Genomic DNA, 19,483 nt, shown 5'->3' on the forward strand with positions numbered 1-19,483 from the left:
GACATGACATCAAGCCTCATGCAATAAATCCAATAAGTTCAGCAACTTCTCTTTAGTGTTAGCCGCAGTGACCCCGGAGGACTGTTTCTGCAGCCCTCAGATGAATGTTCCAGAGCGATTCGGGAAAACTCATTTGAAGAATGCAGAGTCAAAGACGCATGAAAAACAGAATCTGGAACTAGCTTATAAACTATGAATGGGTCAGCAGAATATTTTAAACATTATTTTTTTTATTTATTTGCGCTTTTTGCTTTCTCTGTTTTACATCAAAACACTGTACTGCTTACATCAATGTAATTGTTTAAACATGTTTTATCTTTTTTTTTTTTATGCAGAGCAGCTCGTGTAATCCCAAACAGCTCAAATATCCTCATTCATTTCACACTTGGTCAAATACAAGAACGTAGCAGCTCTGGCTCTATTTTATGCTGAAGTTATCACGGAGGACAGAGATAGGATACACAAGCTTTTGTGCACGCCACAATTTCTCCCCGTTATGAAATGTTTGGGTGTAATATCTCATGAAACAACAGAGCCAGTCGACTCAAATGAAGCCGCATGTGCCATTTGTTAAACAGTTATTGCCCAGTGTGGCATGTGTGCAGCGTCTATACAAATATTCAAAACGCCGTCACTTATGTAAGCAAATGTGCTTTTGTTTACGGCAGAAATAAATCCGGGTTGCAGTTTCCATCAACATCAACCCAGACTCATAAAGTGAAGAATCTGAAGGATTTCTGACCTTTCCGATATAATGTTATCATTATATTCTATTAGGCATCCGAGTGACTTCTGGATCAAGAATGCTGCTCCAACTAAAACAAAAAAAAAATCATGGCACAACATTGTTAAGGACTGCATTCCTAGTGAATACATTACATGCATGCTTCACTCCAAAATAGATGCTTTCAATAAGGTCTGGGACCCTTACTTGCAGCGTATCGGGCCCACGCTGTCATCCTCCTTGCTTCGTGGATTTCCCAGATGAGCCTGGCCTGTCTTTGTGACTATCTAACAAACACCTTCTAGCCTTCCTATGTTTGTATGCTCTGTATTGATTGTCATCTGGATACTGCCTCGTCTCGCTTTCAGTAGATCGAAAGAGAGGAGGCTGCATGAAAAAATGTGCCCACTGTCATTTATTCTTATTTTCATAATTATTTTCTATTTAATGTACCCACATTCTGCTGTTTTTTCCTCTTCTTGTCGTGTCTGAGCGGCTCTGAGTGTTTTCAGAAAAGACATCTGAGTGAAACTTCATAATTAGAATATGAATTTCAGTAGGTCACAGTCACTCCGACCCCCAAAATCAGTTTAATTAGTTCATCCCCGTGTCCAAGAGGATTCGGCCTTCAAACTAAAGAAATTGCCTCAAGTCGTTCTTGGCATATCGTGTTCACAAGAATGTGCCGGAAGGACAGGCAACCTGAGAAACACTACGCCTCCAGCAACAACCGTCCCGGGTCAGAGAGGCATACTAAAAAGCAACAATGCATTAAAATTGGAGGACAGTCTCATTTTTTAATGAATGTTTTCTGCGTAGTTTAAGTGTCTTCTCTACACTTGAACTCTGAAACAGTTTCATATAACTGTAGATGCTGTTTTAGGGATTTAATGGTTAATTACAGCACATTTGTTGCAAGGCTGATGAGCTTTTTTGTATTTGTATTGCATATTTGTTTTATTGTACGAATAAGTACAATAAAACAAATACTATTTTATTATTTTAATAATTATGTATTGGTACAATAATTGAAATAAGCTCATGCTGACATACTAACTGTGCTTAGGTTTCCAGTTTGGGCCTAGGACAGACACAAAGATTGTAAAAAGAGAATATAATATAATTCACTGCTTAAATAGAGTATAATAACAAAAATAAAAGGTGTTTTGGTACATAATTTTATCTCAAAGACCAACCAAACCACATAACCTTTGGGTTACCTAGTAATATGTAATATAAGGGATATTTTTATATGTATACGGGTTTTAATTTAGCTTTTTTGTAAAGATATTTAGCAAAAACCTCCTGAAACCATGCACTTTACATAAAGTTTCATCCTTAAATAGCTCTACAGAGAGTTATTCCTTAGAAATAAGATATTCTGTCACGCTGAAATACGACATTATAGAAAAATGTGACCATAACACATTGACTGAATGTTGCTTAACCCTGACGCCTTGTGGTCATGCAAAGAAAATAGGCTACAAGACTCAGATGAACATGATGCTGGTTTATAGCTCACACTTTAATGTCAAAACTGACATTTTTTTCTGTTTTCAAACAGGAAATAAATAAAACCACCTGTTAGCCTGCTTTAGCAGCAGCTAGCTAACGTGATGAGAACTCACCTGTGCACCAGGAGAAGGTGGACATTACAGCATGCAGACGTTTCAAGTAATGTCACGCAGTTAGGTAACGTAAAATAGTTTAGTTTGCACATTTTTTTTTTCTACCTTCGGTTTCCAGTCCCCTGTTTTGTTTATGGCCTATAAACGCTGCTCCTGTAAAGTTTTCCCTGTCCTAAGAGGAGAAGAACGGGAACTGCGCATGCGCGGAGAGCTGTCAACGTGCACAACAGGTGCTCCTGGGAGTCAGTCAGGTGATGAAGAGTTTTTCAGTGAAATATTGATGAAGCCTTTTCTTCTGTTGATTCGATTACACAGACAAGAAAAAACTGAAAGCTAAATAATTTGTTTGGTGAAGAGAGTTCTGTCATCCTTGATCCTGCAGTGAAAGTTGTAAGTTGTCTGAGCTGGTTCTGAAAGTTTAAGGTTCAAATAAAGTGACTGATTTCATTTGTGTAAAACTATAAAACACTCAAATGGATTCAGAAAAGTGAAGAGCAGGACATTTTATGTCTCTTTTAGAACTGCATCTAGTCCCAGACTATTAATATTCAACACTTTTAAGCTACACAGCGACATCGTGTGGGCAAAGTGTAGAACTACACCAAGTGGCATTCACAAAAAACAAACATTTTAAAGTTTTGTAAATATTTAAAATATTTTCTGACTATAAAATCTGTTCTGTAATGTTTGAAACTCTTACTAACTGGTCTGTAAAGCTCATTCATTCATTATCTCTAACTACTTATCCTCTAATCTATCCCAGCTGTTATTGGGCGAGAGGCAGGGTACACCAGTCTGTCCCAGGGCTAACACAGAAAGAACAAAGCAACCATTAACACTCACATCTACACCTATGGCCAAGTTAGAATCACCTATTAACCTAACAATCATGTCTTTAGACTGTAAGAAGAGAACATGCAAAGCACACAGAAAGCCCTAGCCTCGCAAGCAACGGGTTTCGAACCTTCTTGCTGTGAGGCATCAGTGCTAATCACTACATCACTGTCCCACTCTGGTCTGCAAATATGTTTTTTTTTTTTTTTATCATTAACCTGAAAAGATAAAGACTGGTGAGTGATTGACCATCACACATTACATCATAGTGGTGGATATCATCATACCGGGTTAATTCTAGCTCATGACGTGACTCCATGTTTTACCTTTTCATGTTTGTGTCTCAGACAGAGACCATAAACTAGGCACACCGACTTGGAGGCAGCATGCACCTGCAAATACTTATTAGCACATGTAAAATTTAAGACATCAAAAAAAAACAGGGACTGTGATTTGAACTTTGCACTTCTTCAGGATCATGCAGGGAAGGCATGTTTGACTGGAGCTGAGGTAGTCATTTCCAGCACAAGCAGACTTTTACTTTCTGAGTAATGGGAGTCTGTATTAGTGTTAGCGACTGCATATTTTGGCCTGGAGTCTTTTACCTTGGCAAAACCGTAAGTAGTTTGGCAGCCGTGAAACTAAACAATCAGAATTTGTTAAGCGCTTGTCGAGCTAATTATTTCAAATATGATCTGAAAAACGGAGCTCTAAGAAAGTGCAGTAAGAAAACAGGAATTAATCATTAATCCGGCGCTGTTTGAACTCTGAGACTCAGACTAAATGATCATTCAGTTCAGAATTCAACTTAAAAGCAGACTGAGAGACGTCACTGAATCGGAGACTTGATCAAGCCAAGGCTATTGTTACTTTCAAACAAAAAAATGCTCCCTATCTTTGAACTTTGCTCTCTTGAACCCACGGTCACAGAAGTGATCAAGCCAACCCCTCGCTGTTTAGATAGGACACCTGTGATTGGCTGGAAGAGTTGCACACCCCTGTACCTTCCCCTATCTTTGTTCTAGAGTCCACCGTTTAAACGCTTACCTATTCCACTTACGCCGGCCAGGTCCCAGTCCCAGTCCCACGCCTGACAGCAACATGTCTGAGAGAGGAGCCTTCGACACCAACGTGCTGACCCTCACCAGGTTTGTTCTGGAGGAGGGCAGGAAGGCCCACGGAACGGGGGAGCTGACAAACCTGCTCAACTCCATCTGCACCGCTGTCAAAGCCATCTCCACCGCTGTCAGGAAGGCTGGGATTGCTAACCTGTGAGTGTTTTTAAAGTTTTATTCAAAGACAGTAACAGAAGCAAAACCATGCACGTACTGCTTCGGAATATGCAGTTTAATATCAGTGTCATTTTACTTGAGCAAGTTTTAACTTCCTTTCTGATTCAGTTATTTGAGTTTAGTGTTTTCTTGCAGCGGCAAGAGAATCAGTGAACAATTTTAACTTAGGGCCCCTGACCAAAGGTAAACCATGCACATGTAGCGCACAATCCCCACAGGTCAGAAGTCAACAAAATAAAAGATTTTCAGAACTTTCTCACTGGAGCACTGGATGATAGCCTTTGTTGTTTATTATCCCTGAATTGTGTTTAAAACGGAACTCCTCTTTCCTCCATCGCTAGCTATGGCATCGCTGGGAGCACCAACGTGACCGGCGACCAGGTGAAGAAGCTGGACGTCCTCTCCAATGATATGGTCATCAACATGATCAAGTCCTCCTTCACCTCCTGCGTCCTGGTCTCAGAGGAAGATGACAACGCCCTCATTGTGGAACCAGACAAGAGCGTATGTTCATGTTTGTCTGATTTATTTATTTATTTATTTGTTTAAATGTTAAAATAAAGTCTGTTTTCTCCCACCACAGGGGAAGTACATCGTGTGCTTCGATCCACTGGACGGCTCCTCCAACATTGATTGTCTCGTCTCCATTGGAACAATCTTCGCCATCTACAAAAAGGTCAGCGCCTCTAATACTGCGTGTAGATTTCAAACACAGTGAAGTCATTACATCAGCCTATTGTTCAGCATTACTTTCAGCTGTGGTTTAAAATTATTTTTTTTTCCTCTAGTCATATTCTCAGTCATGCTAACAGCCTTGTCTGGCAGCTGGAATCTCTTGGGGGTTTTTTGAGATCACAAGCTCACACGAGAATCCATCTTGCCAGGCTTCAAGCTGTGCAGTGGCGAGCCTAGGTTCCTGGGGAGGGGGGGCAAAAACATCCAAGCTAGGGAAATCTGTCCTAGGGAGCCCTGATGCACAGTTTATTCCTCCGCGTCAGCCCAGACCCTACGTAGACCCTAGTGCCGTAACCTGACGTGCACCTCCCCAGAAATGTAACTACATGTCACTGTGACGCAGACCACCAAGAGCTGTGATTGGTCCGCTTGGTAGTAGTGTGCTTCCGCTTTAGTATTTCCAGCTGCTTCTCCATCTCCACAATTTTCAAATTGAGGTCTGAGGAGATTCAGAGATACAAACATTTGTACGACTCGTCTTTGGCGAAAATTTCATTTGCCATTCTTGAAAGCGAAGCAGGAAGTAGAAACCAAAATGGTCCCTACACACCTTCGACTAGCATTTGGGTGGTGTTTTTACAGAGCAAGCCAAACTGACGAGCGCACACGTATAAATGGCTCACATTGGTGTAGGTTACATATGTCCCACAGTACTTTAAATGAGCCTTTTGGTGGAGTTATAGAGTTTCGTCAATGCACTCTAGGGCCTTTATTGCAGGGAAGTCCAGGGAAGGGACGGGAAGTCCGGCTCATTTCAAAGATTCAACTCTTACGGCTCATTTAAATCTGGCTCCCCTGTCTCTCTATCGCTCTGTATGTACCTGGCCTGTACCACTACACTCGCTGTGCCCCTTTTCCTTTTTTAACACAATGGTATGATTCTAGTCTGTCCTCACATCTGAATGGTCGCCTGGGGTGCACATCAAAGTAAGTCCCGTCCCTGTCTGCATTCTCAGGAGAGGCCGAAGGTTCGGTTCTTCCCAAAGGGAATCGGCTCTTCTGGTTCGCTACAAAGAATCGGCTCTTAGAGTCGGCTCGTTCGCGAACGACACATCACTACTTTATTGACTTAAGGGGGATTATGGTTCGTGTCCTGATTGTGGCTGGTCCACAAAGGTGCAGACCAATCAGAATTGTGTGAGAAACTATGCGAGCATCATGATGGTTGCTCTGATATTTCGTTTGTACTGAAGCATAAAATATATGTATGTACATACAAAAGTGAATTGTGAATATTTATAATTGGGAGCTGGTATGTCTGCTGATTTGTTGATCTAAGTGGTTGAAGTTTGCCTACGATAGACGGCGGAAGACAGATGGTTCATCCAGTCACTGTCATGGTTTTGAGTTTTGAATGTTTTCTGTGACCCTGTTTGGTTTTCTTTGGTGTTTCTTGTCTAGTTTTTCTTCCTGTGTTTTCCCCACTATGACTGTTGGATTGGTTTCTCCTTGTGTGCTCCACCCTCACTAGTTTCACCTGTGTCTCGTTAACCCATGTGTGTATATATGTACCTGCCTTTACATTTGTTGGCTATTAAGTCATGTCCGATGTTACTCACTCTTTTGTCTTGCTGTTTAGTTCCTCATGTTCTTGTCTTGGTTTTTCGTCTTCACCAGATTCTTTTTAGACTTGTTACCCTGCCATCCCTGCAAGAGCCTTAAGTTCTGGTTTTTGAGATTTTATTAAAGTCATTGTGTTACCTGCTCCTGCCTCCCCTTAGTGTCGTGCATTTTGGGTCCTCCCTCCTTTGCTACTGCACGTCGGACCAGACAGTCACATACTAATGATGTTTTTGAAAGTACCTGACCTTTTGCACAGTTCCCAATGAACAACTTTCCCAATTGACGTTTGCGATAACGTCATCTTAGCAGCCCGTACCTTTAGGGACAGATACGTGGTCTGTTGGTCAGTTCAGGATTAGATAAGAAGAGTTAGACTGTTGTGAAATTCTGTTCTGAGGTTGTTGGTCCTCAGAGGATGAAACATAATGACTTCGGTGATTGCATGTCTCCTTTGAGTGGAATTGCATGCAAGACACAGTCCGCATTAACAGTTTTATCAGTGTTGGAGCTAATGTTAACATGCTAACATATGAAAGTGACAAAAATGAACCTGCAAAACATCATGTTAGCTTTGTCACTGTACGAGGCTTTCAAAAAGCAGGATTTTTGTCCTCACACACATTTAAATGTTTAAACCCAGATGTTACCTGCCGCAGTGATCGGACATGAGATGTGCGCCACAGCTCTGCAATGCAATTTCGACATGCACTGTTGCACTTGTGCCCATTTATCTGTCACATCTCACTGGTTCCCAATATGTCTTTCTAATTTCCAAATATTTTTCTACATACGTACTCCACAGACCACAAATGGGGAACCGTGTGAGAAGGATGCTCTGCAGCCCGGAAGAAACATTGTGGCGGCAGGTTACGCCCTGTACGGCAGCGCCACCATGATCGTCCTCTCCACCGGTCAGGGAGTCAACTGCTTTATGCTCGATCCTGTAAGACTAGCTGCAATAGACGAAGTGTTTCATGATCGTTAAGAGTTGCTGCAGTGCTATTTTTGTCATTGTGTATTTAATGACATTTCCCCCGTGCGTCTTTCTTAAGTCGATCGGAGAGTTCATCCTGGTGGATCGAGATGTGAAGATTAAGAAAAAGGGGAAAATCTACAGTTTAAATGAGGGATATGCACAGCATTTTTATCCAGATGTGACAGAGTACCTACAAAAGAAGAAATACCCAGAGGTGAAATAGGCCATTCTAGTTGCACAATGTCTTAAGCAATATTCTGTGAAATATGAACTGGATATAACGATTCCTTTGTTTGTAGGACGGTTCTGCTCCATATGGCAGTCGATATGTTGGTTCAATGGTAGCAGATGTTCATCGTACTTTGGTGTATGGAGGAATCTTTTTATATCCCGCCAATGTCAAGAGTCCTAAGGGAAAGGTGAGATGATGGAACTTCTACAAATGGACGTTTTGCTTTTTTTGAAAAAAATAAAAATAAAAATCCAATCATCACTTGTGTTCTTCATCCCCGTGCTTTTCAGCTGAGGCTGCTTTACGAATGCAACCCCATGGCCTTCATCATGGAGCAGGCTGGAGGCATGGCCACAACCGGAGCCATGAATGTTTTGGACATCCAGCCCACCACCATCCACCAGAGAGTCCCTGTGGTCCTGGGTTCCCCCGATGATGTGCAGGAGTATATAAACATCTACAGGAAGCACAACAAATGAGGTACTCAGCTATCATGATACGCCAATCAGGCATAACATTACGACCACCTTCCTAATATTGTGTAGGTCTCCCTTGTGCCTCCAAAACAGTTGTGACTCATCAAAGATTGGACGTGGGCCTTTCAGTTTGGGATCTAGTGAATTTGGAGGCCAGGTCAACACCTTGTGATGTTCTTCATGTTTTTTTGAGTTGTTCCTAAGACATCATCCTGCTGGGGATGGCTGCTGCCATCAAGGAGTGTCATTACTATGGGGTGGGGGTGCCTGGTCTTGTCTAGGTGGGTGCTACATGTCTAAGTAACATCCACACCAATGAATGCCAGGTACAAAAGTTTCCCAGCAGAACACTGAATTGTCACAAGATGGTCAATGCTATTTACTTCTCCTGTCAGTGGTCATAATGTTGTGGCTGATCAGTTTATGCATCAATAATCTAACCGTTTAGGACAATAAATGTGTTTTAAGTACGTTGTACTTTCTTAAGTTCAGCAGGTCAAGTTTGGTGGTGAGCAACATAAATCAGAACTGACGACACAATCCATGGATTCAGTCAGGACATTGATTGTGCTTTTTACTCATTCCATCTTAAAGCACTGATGAAGAAACCAGAAGACTGACTTGATCCCTGCCTCACACTGGGCAAATTCCATCTTGACGCCTGTGTTTTTTAAATAAAGACAAACCGAAAGATGCTTTGTTCTTTACTGAGTTTAGCATGTGTGCGTGGATCGCCCGTTACTGTCTTTATTTAAGGATGGAAAAAGTCACATTCTACATCCAAAACTAAATTATCTGTACGACTTATCACAAGTCCCGTAGAACATTTTGGGCCGAGGTATAATTCATTCCACATACTCACATGTGGAAGACGCCAAGTACAACAACGGTCTGGTCCCAAGTTCTCGCTCGCAATCTTTCTCGGCGACGGTAACGAGGGCAGGGTCTGCCTTTTCACATTCTACGCCCAGATTTGATCTGACACTCTGGGAATGAAACCAATTCTCTTCTCTGCGGGCCCTGATCTCCCTGATTTTCAGACAGTTTATCCAGTTTTCGTCTGTGGACAATGCCTTCCTTTCATAGACATAATGTTATTTGGCCAGGCAGGTCTGGATAGCTCTGAACAAGTAAAAAGGACATTGTTTCCCAGAAAGCTGAATAACCAGATCAGTGCTGTTTTCTTGTTGAAACAAACCAATGTGAACATACTCTATATAGTATTTAAAATGCTTTTAAGATGACATGTACAATTAGTTTCATAGGTTCATTGTTTATGACTAAACTAAAACACTTTCAAAGCACCCTTTAAAGGGAAATCTGTAATAAATTAATCAGTTAGTGCACCTGGATTTCATTATATATACCTTGCACTGATAGTAAAAGGAATAGTAATCTAAAAAGCTTGATATTCAGTAGAATAAAAATCGGATAGAAAAACCCTCCATAGGTGGCCTTAATCTCAGTGGAGTTGCTCTAGAGGCCGAGGCTAACAGGTGACATCTTGACAGACAGCTGAGAACCTGTCGGGAAAAACAAACGTCACAAAATGTGATGCTTTAAACATATTTGTTTCTGTTTTGAAGTTGGGACATTTTCACATTGGTGTCTGTGGCGACAGACTTCCTTTTGGAGCCAGCCTCTAGTGCCCATTTGTGGAAATGCAGTTTACATATTTGTTTTCTTTCAGAGTGGTCTTGGACAAAAATCAACAACCCCGTGTTGGCAAAATTACTAAAACTCCTAGTCTTGATGCCAGGTTAAGGAAGAGCCAGGCAAATAATCCAGAAATAACATAAACTCTTCAGTGTTTGTAGATAAACAAACAATATGATTGAAGGAATCAGTTTTTCGGCGCTATTAGGCAGATGTTTCCCCTCATTATTGATAGATAGATAGATATATAGATTGATACATATACTTCATTGGTTCCTAACCCTAACCGATCAGGCATAACATTATGACCACCTTCCTAATATTGTGTAGGTCTCCCTTGTGCATCCAAAACAGTTGTGACTCATCAGAGAATGGACATGGGCCTTCTGAGGGTGTCCTGTGGTGTCTGGCAACAGAATGTTGTTAGTGGGGGGCCTTTGAGGGGAGGGGCCTCTGTGGATCATCCCACAGATACTTGATCAGTTTGGCCAGGTCAACACCTTGTGCTGTTCTTCATGTTTTTTTGGTTTTTTTGAGTTGTTCCTAAAGAGTTTTTGTGTGTGTGTCTGTGTCAGGCTGCATCCTGCTGGGGATGTCTGCTGCCATCAAGGAGTGTCATTGCTATGGGGTGGGGGTGCCTGGTCTGGTCTAGGTGGGTGGTACATGTCTAAGTAACATCCACACCAATGAATGCCAGGTCCAAAAGTTTCCCAGCAGAACACTGAATTGTCACAAGATGGTCAGTGCTATTTACTTCTCCTGTCAGTGGTTTTAATGTTGTGGCTGATCGGTGTATGTTCCGTTATATATAAGTTAAAAAGTAAATATAAATCTGAAATACGTAATAAGTATGTGAATAAATAAATAAATAGAAGACAGTGCGTAGTACAAGTTGTGGAAAAATGGTAATATGCTAAGCTAAGCTAACATTCTAACTGACAGAAACACAGCAACTAAACATATACACCTCAGGATCAATAAATTTTATATCTTAAATTGTGGAACCGTGTCTTCTCCATTTACAGCGTGTTTCTTTTAGACTCTTTCTCTCTCTCTATATAGTTTTTTTTGTTTTGTTTTTTTAGCTCCTGATTATTTCTGGCATGAGAAGCACAGTCTGGCTTAGCTTTAGCGGTGCCAGAAATGTTTCAGCTCTGCCACGGCACTAATGATCCATAAGAACACGCTGAGAAAAACGAAAAGATCCAACAGAAGGCTCCCAATAAAAGCCTCATTCGCTCAATCAAGTTTATTTAGGAAAGTTAGAATCTGCAGAACGACGAAGCCCCTGCAGAGTCAGCATACGCAGACGTTATTAGGGGAACTGCCCCGTAGCCTGTAGCGTCCAACAGAGATTTAAAGTCTAATATGCATCTTAATGAGCTTTTAATAACACGATAATAACAGAGCCGAGCGGAACACTGACCACTGATGTCACTTGGAAACTTTGCATTGAAATGTAAAATCTCCTCCGAGGGCATGATGGAATTTTTATTACCTCTTTTTACTCACGCCTTGGCAAGTTAGAGGCTCTGGATGTGAGAATATCGTACGTGAGTCACGTAATAGGTTAAACCCGAAGCAGATGTTTGACCAGAGATGGAGGGAAAGCTCTGTGCTTTTGAAACAGCTCTTTTGTGTACATAGAAGATGTAAAATCATGTACGTAGCCCCGGTGCGCTGGACAGGACCCGTACCGCCTGGGGGTCGCCCCTCGGAAGTCGAGCCCCTTCCTCTTTTCTTAACGTCTGTCAGCGCCGGCGCTCGAAGGCCTCGGGTGCCCACGAGACGCCGACACGCTTTCGGGCGCACGTGTTTATTTCGATTTTGTTCAGACTGTGCGTGATTATAGGTTGCAGAGTCAATATTTAGATTTTGCAGGAAAAGCAAATCCTGGGCCTGTTTATTTTCCCCCTCGCTACTGTGTGTGGCTCGTGTGTGTGTGTGGCTCGTGTGTGTGGATGTACAGAGTGTACGTGTGTTGGCTCACGTTTGAGGAAAGGATGAGATGACACATGTCGGTTTGAATAGTCACAGTTTAGGTATTCAAATTCATTTCAGGCTCGCGTTTAAGGAAAAGCATTTCCCCATCCCAGTTGTTGTTTAGATGAATCACTGACTGACTGTCTCTTATCAGATAATAAATAAATCAGTCAATGTGAGTTGATGTGTCATTGGTTGATTGGGACAGTAAGGATCCTTTTGTAATATACGCCGATTGGGCATAACATTATGACCACGGTGAACAGTTCAGTGTTCTGCTGGGAAACTTTTGGACCTGGCATTCATTGGTGTGGATGTTACTTAGACATGTAGCACCCACCTAGACCAGACCAGACACCCCCACCCCATAGCAATGACACTCCTGTCACGACCGTACAAGGCTTGAACCCAAATCACACAGTCCTTATATCCGAGGATGAATAAAAATCGCTCAACAAGAAGAATATAAATGAAAGAAAACACAAAATCAGCTCAAATGGTGGAAGTGGAGGTAGCGGGATCAATGCCTGCATCATCCATATCTTCTAGCAAGAAGGTCCCGGGTTCGAATCCATCAGCCGACTGGATCCTTTCTGTGTTTGCATGTTCTCCCTGTGTCTGCGTGGGTTCTCTCCAGGTACTCCAGCTTCCTCCCACCGTCCAAAGACATGCTCCTTAGGTTCACTGGTGTTTCTAAACTGGCCGTGGGTGTGAGTGTGAATGGTTGTCTGTCTCTCTGTGTTAGCCCTGTGATAGACTGGAGACCTGTCCAGGGTGTACCCCGCCTCTAGCCCGATGACAGCTAGGATAGGCTAGGCGACCCGCGTCCCTCCGGAGGACAAGCAGCGGTTGCAGAAGACGAATGAATGAATGGATGGATGAAAACACAAAATCACTCACAATTAGGAAAAAAACATAATCTAAGGTAAGAATAACAAAGTATCGAGCAATCAAGGAAAATAAGGACCTGGCAAGACGAGGCTGGTTCTACTGGCACGAGACAGGACGAACTGGCAATGACTACGGGAGACACAGACAATATATACACACTGAGGTAATAAGGCATCGGGGAAGACAATCACAACGGCGGGAGCATGCAGGAAGGAAACGAAATAAAAGTGGAAATAACAAACAAAATGCAAAACATGACAAGCCTTACTTTTTCAGTACAACATGCAGGATGCAGCCTGACACAGACACACACACAAAAACATGAAGAACAGCGCAAGGTGTTGACCTGGCCTCCAAATTCACTAGATCCCAAACTGATCAAGTATCCGTGGGATGATCCACAGAGGCCCCTCCCCTCAAAGGCCCCCACTAACAACATTCTGTTCCCAGACACCACAGGACACCCTCAGAAGGCCCATGTCCATTCTCTGAGGAGTTTTGGACCTACACTATATTAGGAAGGTGGTCATAATGTTGTGCCTGATTGGTGTAAATAAACATGTCAGATCGTTTTAGTTCCTGCACCACTGTTAAACGCAGCAGGTCAGCACCTGTAGTCTGTCCCGCTGCAGTCCTTCCCCGTCTGACTGACATCATGTCCAGACAGGCTCTGTTTACTTTACACTCTGATGAAGAGTGTTATAGCGGTGCGTCTGTGCCGTGTCTCCGCAGCTGACAGCTCGTTCGACAACATCAACAACCTCGCCCCCTCGCTACCCATCCCAGTTTGGGTCGTTCCGAAACGGAAATGACGAACGAGACGCTCCAGTTTTTTGCAGGAATGGGAGAAAAAAAAAATTTAAAATGGAAACAGTCAGTAAGCAAGGGTGTTGATAGCCGGTTCTGACATGAACCGGTTGATCCTGTGCGTTTTTATTGACGTCACATGAGCACTTTAATTCATCCATAACTTAAGTTTATAACCGAACGTCTGCAATAGTTCACCAGTCAGTGACTTCTATTATAAACAGGATTTTCTCTGTCCCGTCGGCGTGTGCGCTTTGAGAAGCTTCAGTCACGACGCCACGTAGTAGATCTGCCATCTCGCCCTCCTGTTTAACCGGTCGGAGTGGCTCTTTTTTTCTCGGCGCAGTGACAGTACGCAGACCCAAAGAGCCTATGTTTAAATTAAACATAAACTCTGTCTCTCCCAGACCACCCTGAGCGGGGCCGACTGCTAATCCAAATACCGCCTTAACATTTGTCCATAGAGGGTCCATATTTGTACCTGACGTGTCCTACGTCGGCCGATCTTATTTTGAAAAGTTTTTGTAGCTACGCATCGTAAAACCAAATGTCCTCACATCCAAAGGTCTCAGGTTCAAAGTGTCATGTGAGATACACTAGTCTAAAACTGGAACTTGAACTGATCTTAAAGCAAATTAGATATAGAGGCACCATTAGTGCAATTTACAGTGTAAAGTCCATTATACGCCAATTATAGGCTCTGACCTGGTCCAGTAACCTCTGCTCATGCATGAGAGACCTGTGCTCATGCTCACTTTGTCACTGCAAAAAAATCTAACAATGGACCCGTGCATCCACGTGCACGGAGCAGCCACAACATTAAAACCACTGACAGGAGAAGTTAATATAACATCAACCATCTTGCAACAATTCAAAGTTCTGCTGGGAAACTTTTGTACCTGGCATTCATTGGTGTGGATGTTACTTGGACATGTAGCACCCACCTAGACCAGACCAGGCACCCCCACCCCATAACAATGACACTCCTTGATGGCAGCAGCCATCCCCAGCAGGATGCAGCTCAAAAAAACATGAAGAACAGCACAAGGTGTTGACCTGGCCTTCAAATTCACCAGATCCCAAACTAATCAAGTATCTGTGGGATGATCCACAGAGGCCCCTCCCCTCAAAGGCCCCCCCACTAACAACATCCTGTTCCCAGACACCACAGGACACCCCTCATAAGACCCATTCTCTGATGAGTCACAACTGTTTTGGAGGCACAAGGGAGACCTACGCAATATTACGAAGGTGGTCATAATGTTATGCCTGATCGGGGTAAAACAATCTTGCGCATCCTATAATAAACTCTTGGCTTCTGCGGCGAGAATCTTGTTCTTGCTTGTTACATCCGAGGTGGTCTCGAGAAACAGTAGTAACCGAGCTCTTTTGTGGTATTTGTGTATAAATTTGGGGAAAGTCCACTCCGATTCTCTTGATTTATCACATGGTGTCACGGATGGGGACAGACGGAGCAAACCGCCGATGGCGCTGCGCCTTGCAGTGGGTGGTGTGTTTGGATTAAAAGCATGCATGTGGTTACTGTCACTGAAGATAGCCTCATCTGAGCTCCGACCACAAGAGTCTTCTTGAGCTTGAGTCAGTATTTACTCCGGTAGTAGGACGTGTGTGTGTGTGTGTCGCAGTACAGGCCTCGCTGACATGAAGAAAGTATCCCAGAGGCTTCTCATGGATTTATGTTTACATTTGCATATGTTTGACAATCTTCCTTTTCTCGTCTCGGACCGCTTCTACACTGAGCTCGACTGAGCTACACCTTTCTCAACAGGGGTTACGCCTCAGCGGCTGCTCACATTCGCCCAAATGTCAAAAATCTGCCCACACAGTGTCTAGCCCGAAGCTTCCAGGAATACTCCGCCAGAAAAATCTGCGAACAAAAGTCCTTGAAATTCAAACAGCGTCCTCCGTTATGCGCTGCATTGTGAGCGCTCAAAGGAAAATATCAGAGGAGCCGTATAGGTCGCGTCTCATTTTCTGTCTCCTGGAACAGCGGCTACGCTTCGGGACGGGGCTTAACATTTTTGCCCCAAACTGGCAGGACACCAGACAGACAGACAGACTGACAGAACGACAGGCTGAGGTACAGAATGTACCAGGAAAATGAAAAACTGTCATGTGTCCTTCTTTGCAAATGTTCAACTGCACTGTGTATGTGTTTACATTAACAGCACAAAGACGCTTTCCAACTCTTACAAAAGTATCTGATCAAGTATCTGTGGGATGATCCACAGAGGCTCCTCCCCTCAAAGACCCCCCCACTAACATCATTCTTTGGGCCAGACACCACAGGACTCCCTCAGAAGGCCCATGTCCATTCTCTGCTGAGTCCTGTCTTGGAGGCACAAGGGAGACCTACACATTATTAGGTCATAATGTTATGGCTGATCAGTGTATATTCATAAATATAATGTAGCCTCCTGAGAATGTTTAAAGAACTTCCTGCAAGAGTTACTTGTCTGGTCAACGTACTCTTTCTGTTCAGCTCTTTGGATGTTGGACGGCAGTTTCCTCCTTTTTTTTGTTGAATTCCTTGATATAGAGAACAAGGAGTACTCTGTGTTAAGGTCATGGTGGCATACCTGTCCCTGAGCAGCTATTTCCTCTTGGAGAGATACACGATCACAGTCTGGAGGGGAGAGGTTAAAAAAAAAAAAAACTAAAACCACTGTCTGCCTTAAAGCCTCTTTTTCTCCTGTAATAACTACACACCTCCTTCTTTTTGACACGGATACCCTCGGAGGAATTACCTCAGGGGGAAAACTGTGTCATCTGGCCCACTTTGTGCCGTTATCTTATCAGCGCCACAGAGTTCCTCTGTGCTGCAGGAATCCAGGAGGGATTCAGTTTTTCTGCGAAGGCCTAACACGGATTTTACTGCAGGTGTCATCAGTCTGCTACTATCAATTACCTTCCTTTGTGATGGCAAAACCAGTGTCTGAGTCTCTGTCTGGAGTTCAGGTCTCTGCGCCAATCGGTTTAACATCCCCATGTGCATTCTTCCAGAGTCTTTAAGAGGAAAAAGAAGAACCAAAACATGAATCTTTTGTGTCTTCACTCCATGTCGCGTTAGTGTTTTCCACAAAGCAAGCCAAAGGAATCTGTCCTACTGACGGGAAACCAGTGCAGCAAAACTATTACTATCTGTTCATGCCCTGCTTTTAAATGTTTAACTTTTTAACTGTCTGGGTATAGTTTACAGCCAGAGTGACCCCCGTCTGAACTTGTAGTTCTGATCTCTTCTGTGAGGTTCAAAGACAAATTCGTTTTCCTGCTGTTCGCACGGCTTCCCCCCAAGAGGGATGCACTTAGTCTCAGAGCATGTGGTACCGTCCTAGAACATCTTTGGTGTTTAGAAGAGGAATCTGACAAAAACACGGGCAATGTGCCTGCTGATTAATCAAGCTAACGTGCTGAAATCTAGCTGGAGTTCAGCATCGTGTTTGATTAGCATGCTAACAAACGCTACTCAGTCCTAGACAAATGAAATGGCCCAGGCTGTAGACACATTTTTCTTGAAGGGTAGCCAAAGGAAAAGTTAGGATGTATCCAAAATCCGGGATTAATCGTCCAGGAATGTAGAATAAAAAACAGAACTTTATCAGACATATTCAGGAAGCTTCATCTCCTGGGAGCCGTGAATGCCTTTGAAAACTTTCACATCAATGCATCATATACACTGTCTGGCCAAAAAAAAAAAAAAAAAAAAAGTCGCCACCTGGATTTAATTAAGCAAATAGGTACGAGCCTCCTATTGGATAATTACTGCATGCAATGAGTAGCTTCTCATTTCTTAAACAACCATGTTGAAAGACACATCCTGTGGTCGTGGAAAGTCTCTTTGAGAAGGGTCAAATCATTGGCATGCATCAAGCAGAGAAAACATCTAAGGAGATTGTAGAAACTACTAAAACTGGGTTAAGAACTGTCCAACGCATTATTAAAAACTGGAAGGATAGTGGGGAACCATGGCATCAGGGTAAGAAGAGAGGCAGATGAAGTGATGCACCCATCATGCCTAGTGTCTACTGTACAAGCCTGTGGGGGCAGTGCTGTGATCTGGGGTTGCTGCAGTTGCTCAGGTCTAGGTTCAGCAACATTATGTTGCTCAAAGAATGAGGTCAGCTGACTACCTGAATATACTGAATGACCAGGTTATTCCATCAATGGATCATATTCCAAGATGACAATGCCAGGATTCATGGGGCTCAGATTGTGAAAGAGTGGTTCAGGGAGCATGAGACATCATTTTCACACATGGATTGGCCACCACAGAGTCCAGACCTTAAGCCCATTGAGAATCTTTGGGATGTTCTGGAGAAGGCTTTGTGCAGTGGTCAGACTCTCCCATCATCAATACAAGATCTTGGTGAAAAATGAATGCAACACTGGATGGAAATGAATCTGGTGACGTTGCAGAAGCTAAATGAAACAATGCCACAGCGAATGCGTGCTGTAATCAAAGCTAAAGACGGTCCAACGACATATTACGAGTGTGGGACCTTCTTTTTTGGTAGCGACTTTTGTTTTGGCCAGGCAGCGTAGTTGTTAACATATTTCATGCCACCCTGACTTGCTGCCAATCTTTTGGCTTTGCTAAAATCAGAATAAACCAAGTGATTCCTCTATTCTTTCAGGGGCATTAACTGAAAACCAAACTGCTGACTTAAGGCTCTTTTAAGGTACTGCAGGAACCTAACCTACGTACGTAGCCTACGCCGGTGCGAGCCATTTATCTGTAACCACGCCATCCAAATGCTAGTCGACGCCGCGTCTTTTTTGCCAGTTGGGTTCATTTTTGTTTCCACTTCCTGCTTCACTTTCAACAACGGCGACCGAAACTTTCGCCAAAGACGAGTCGTACAAATGTTTGTATCTCCGAACCTCCTCGGTTAACCTTTTCCTCGATGTGGTCCATCTTTATTTATTGATCCAAAACAATCGAAAACTGCAGAGATGGAGAAGCAGCCTGAAATACTAAAGCGGAAACACGCTGCTACTAAGCGGACCAGTCACCTTACCAGTTACCTTTCTGGGGAGGTGCATGTCAGCTACGGCGTTAAGGTCTTGATAAATCAAATGGTCCACGCTGTAGACACATTTTTCTAAAGAATGGCTAAAGGAAAAGTTCCAATATATCCAAAGTTAGGATTAATGGTCCAAGAATGTGGAGGAAACTGATATATTTCACTAAAAAAACAAAAATCTATCAGATACATTCAGGAAGCTTGATCTCCTGGGAGTGAATGCCTTTGCAAACTTTCATATCAGTGCATCAGACACTTGTTAATATATTTCATGCTACCCTGGCCCGCTGCCACTCTTCTGGCTTAGCTAAAATCACTATATTCCAGGGGATTTGATGATTCCCCCTATTCTTTCAGAGGTTATTACCAGAAAACCAAAGTGCTGCAGCGCTGACTTAGTCCAACGTGATACTTATTATGTTGCATATTCATGTCCCAGCTATGCACAGACCACCAAAATGTTTTCTCACCAAAGTCATATGAATTTTTTCGCTTTCATGTAAGAAAAAAAATGCCAACATATCTGAGACAGACATCTGAGACGTTTCCATGAGCCGCAGGAAAAAAAAGAAAAAAGAAAAAGAGGAAAAAATGCAGGCAGAAAAACACTTGGCAGCTTTTTAATATTGACTCCTTTTCCT

At 43.0% G+C, this 19,483-nt stretch overlaps 1 protein-coding gene across 1 annotated transcript; it reads left to right on the forward strand.

Moving 5' to 3' along the window:
• The first annotated feature begins 4,242 nt into the window (after positions 1 to 4,242).
• Positions 4,243 to 9,110, forward strand: fbp1b (fructose-1,6-bisphosphatase 1b). The gene is made up of 9 exons (XM_084572653.1): positions 4,243 to 4,457; positions 4,820 to 4,982; positions 5,062 to 5,154; positions 7,579 to 7,719; positions 7,829 to 7,966; positions 8,052 to 8,171; positions 8,275 to 8,464; positions 8,953 to 8,968; positions 9,055 to 9,110. Exons 1-7 carry the CDS (start codon positions 4,288 to 4,290, stop codon positions 8,461 to 8,463), a joined length of 1,014 nt encoding a protein of 337 aa, XP_084428779.1. The 5' UTR covers positions 4,243 to 4,287; the 3' UTR covers position 8,464; positions 8,953 to 8,968; positions 9,055 to 9,110.
• The last annotated feature ends 10,373 nt before the right edge of the window (positions 9,111 to 19,483 follow it).

Source organism: Chelon labrosus, assembly GCF_963514085.1.
Source record: "Chelon labrosus genome assembly, chromosome: 22".
NCBI lineage: Eukaryota > Metazoa > Chordata > Actinopteri > Mugiliformes > Mugilidae > Chelon > Chelon labrosus.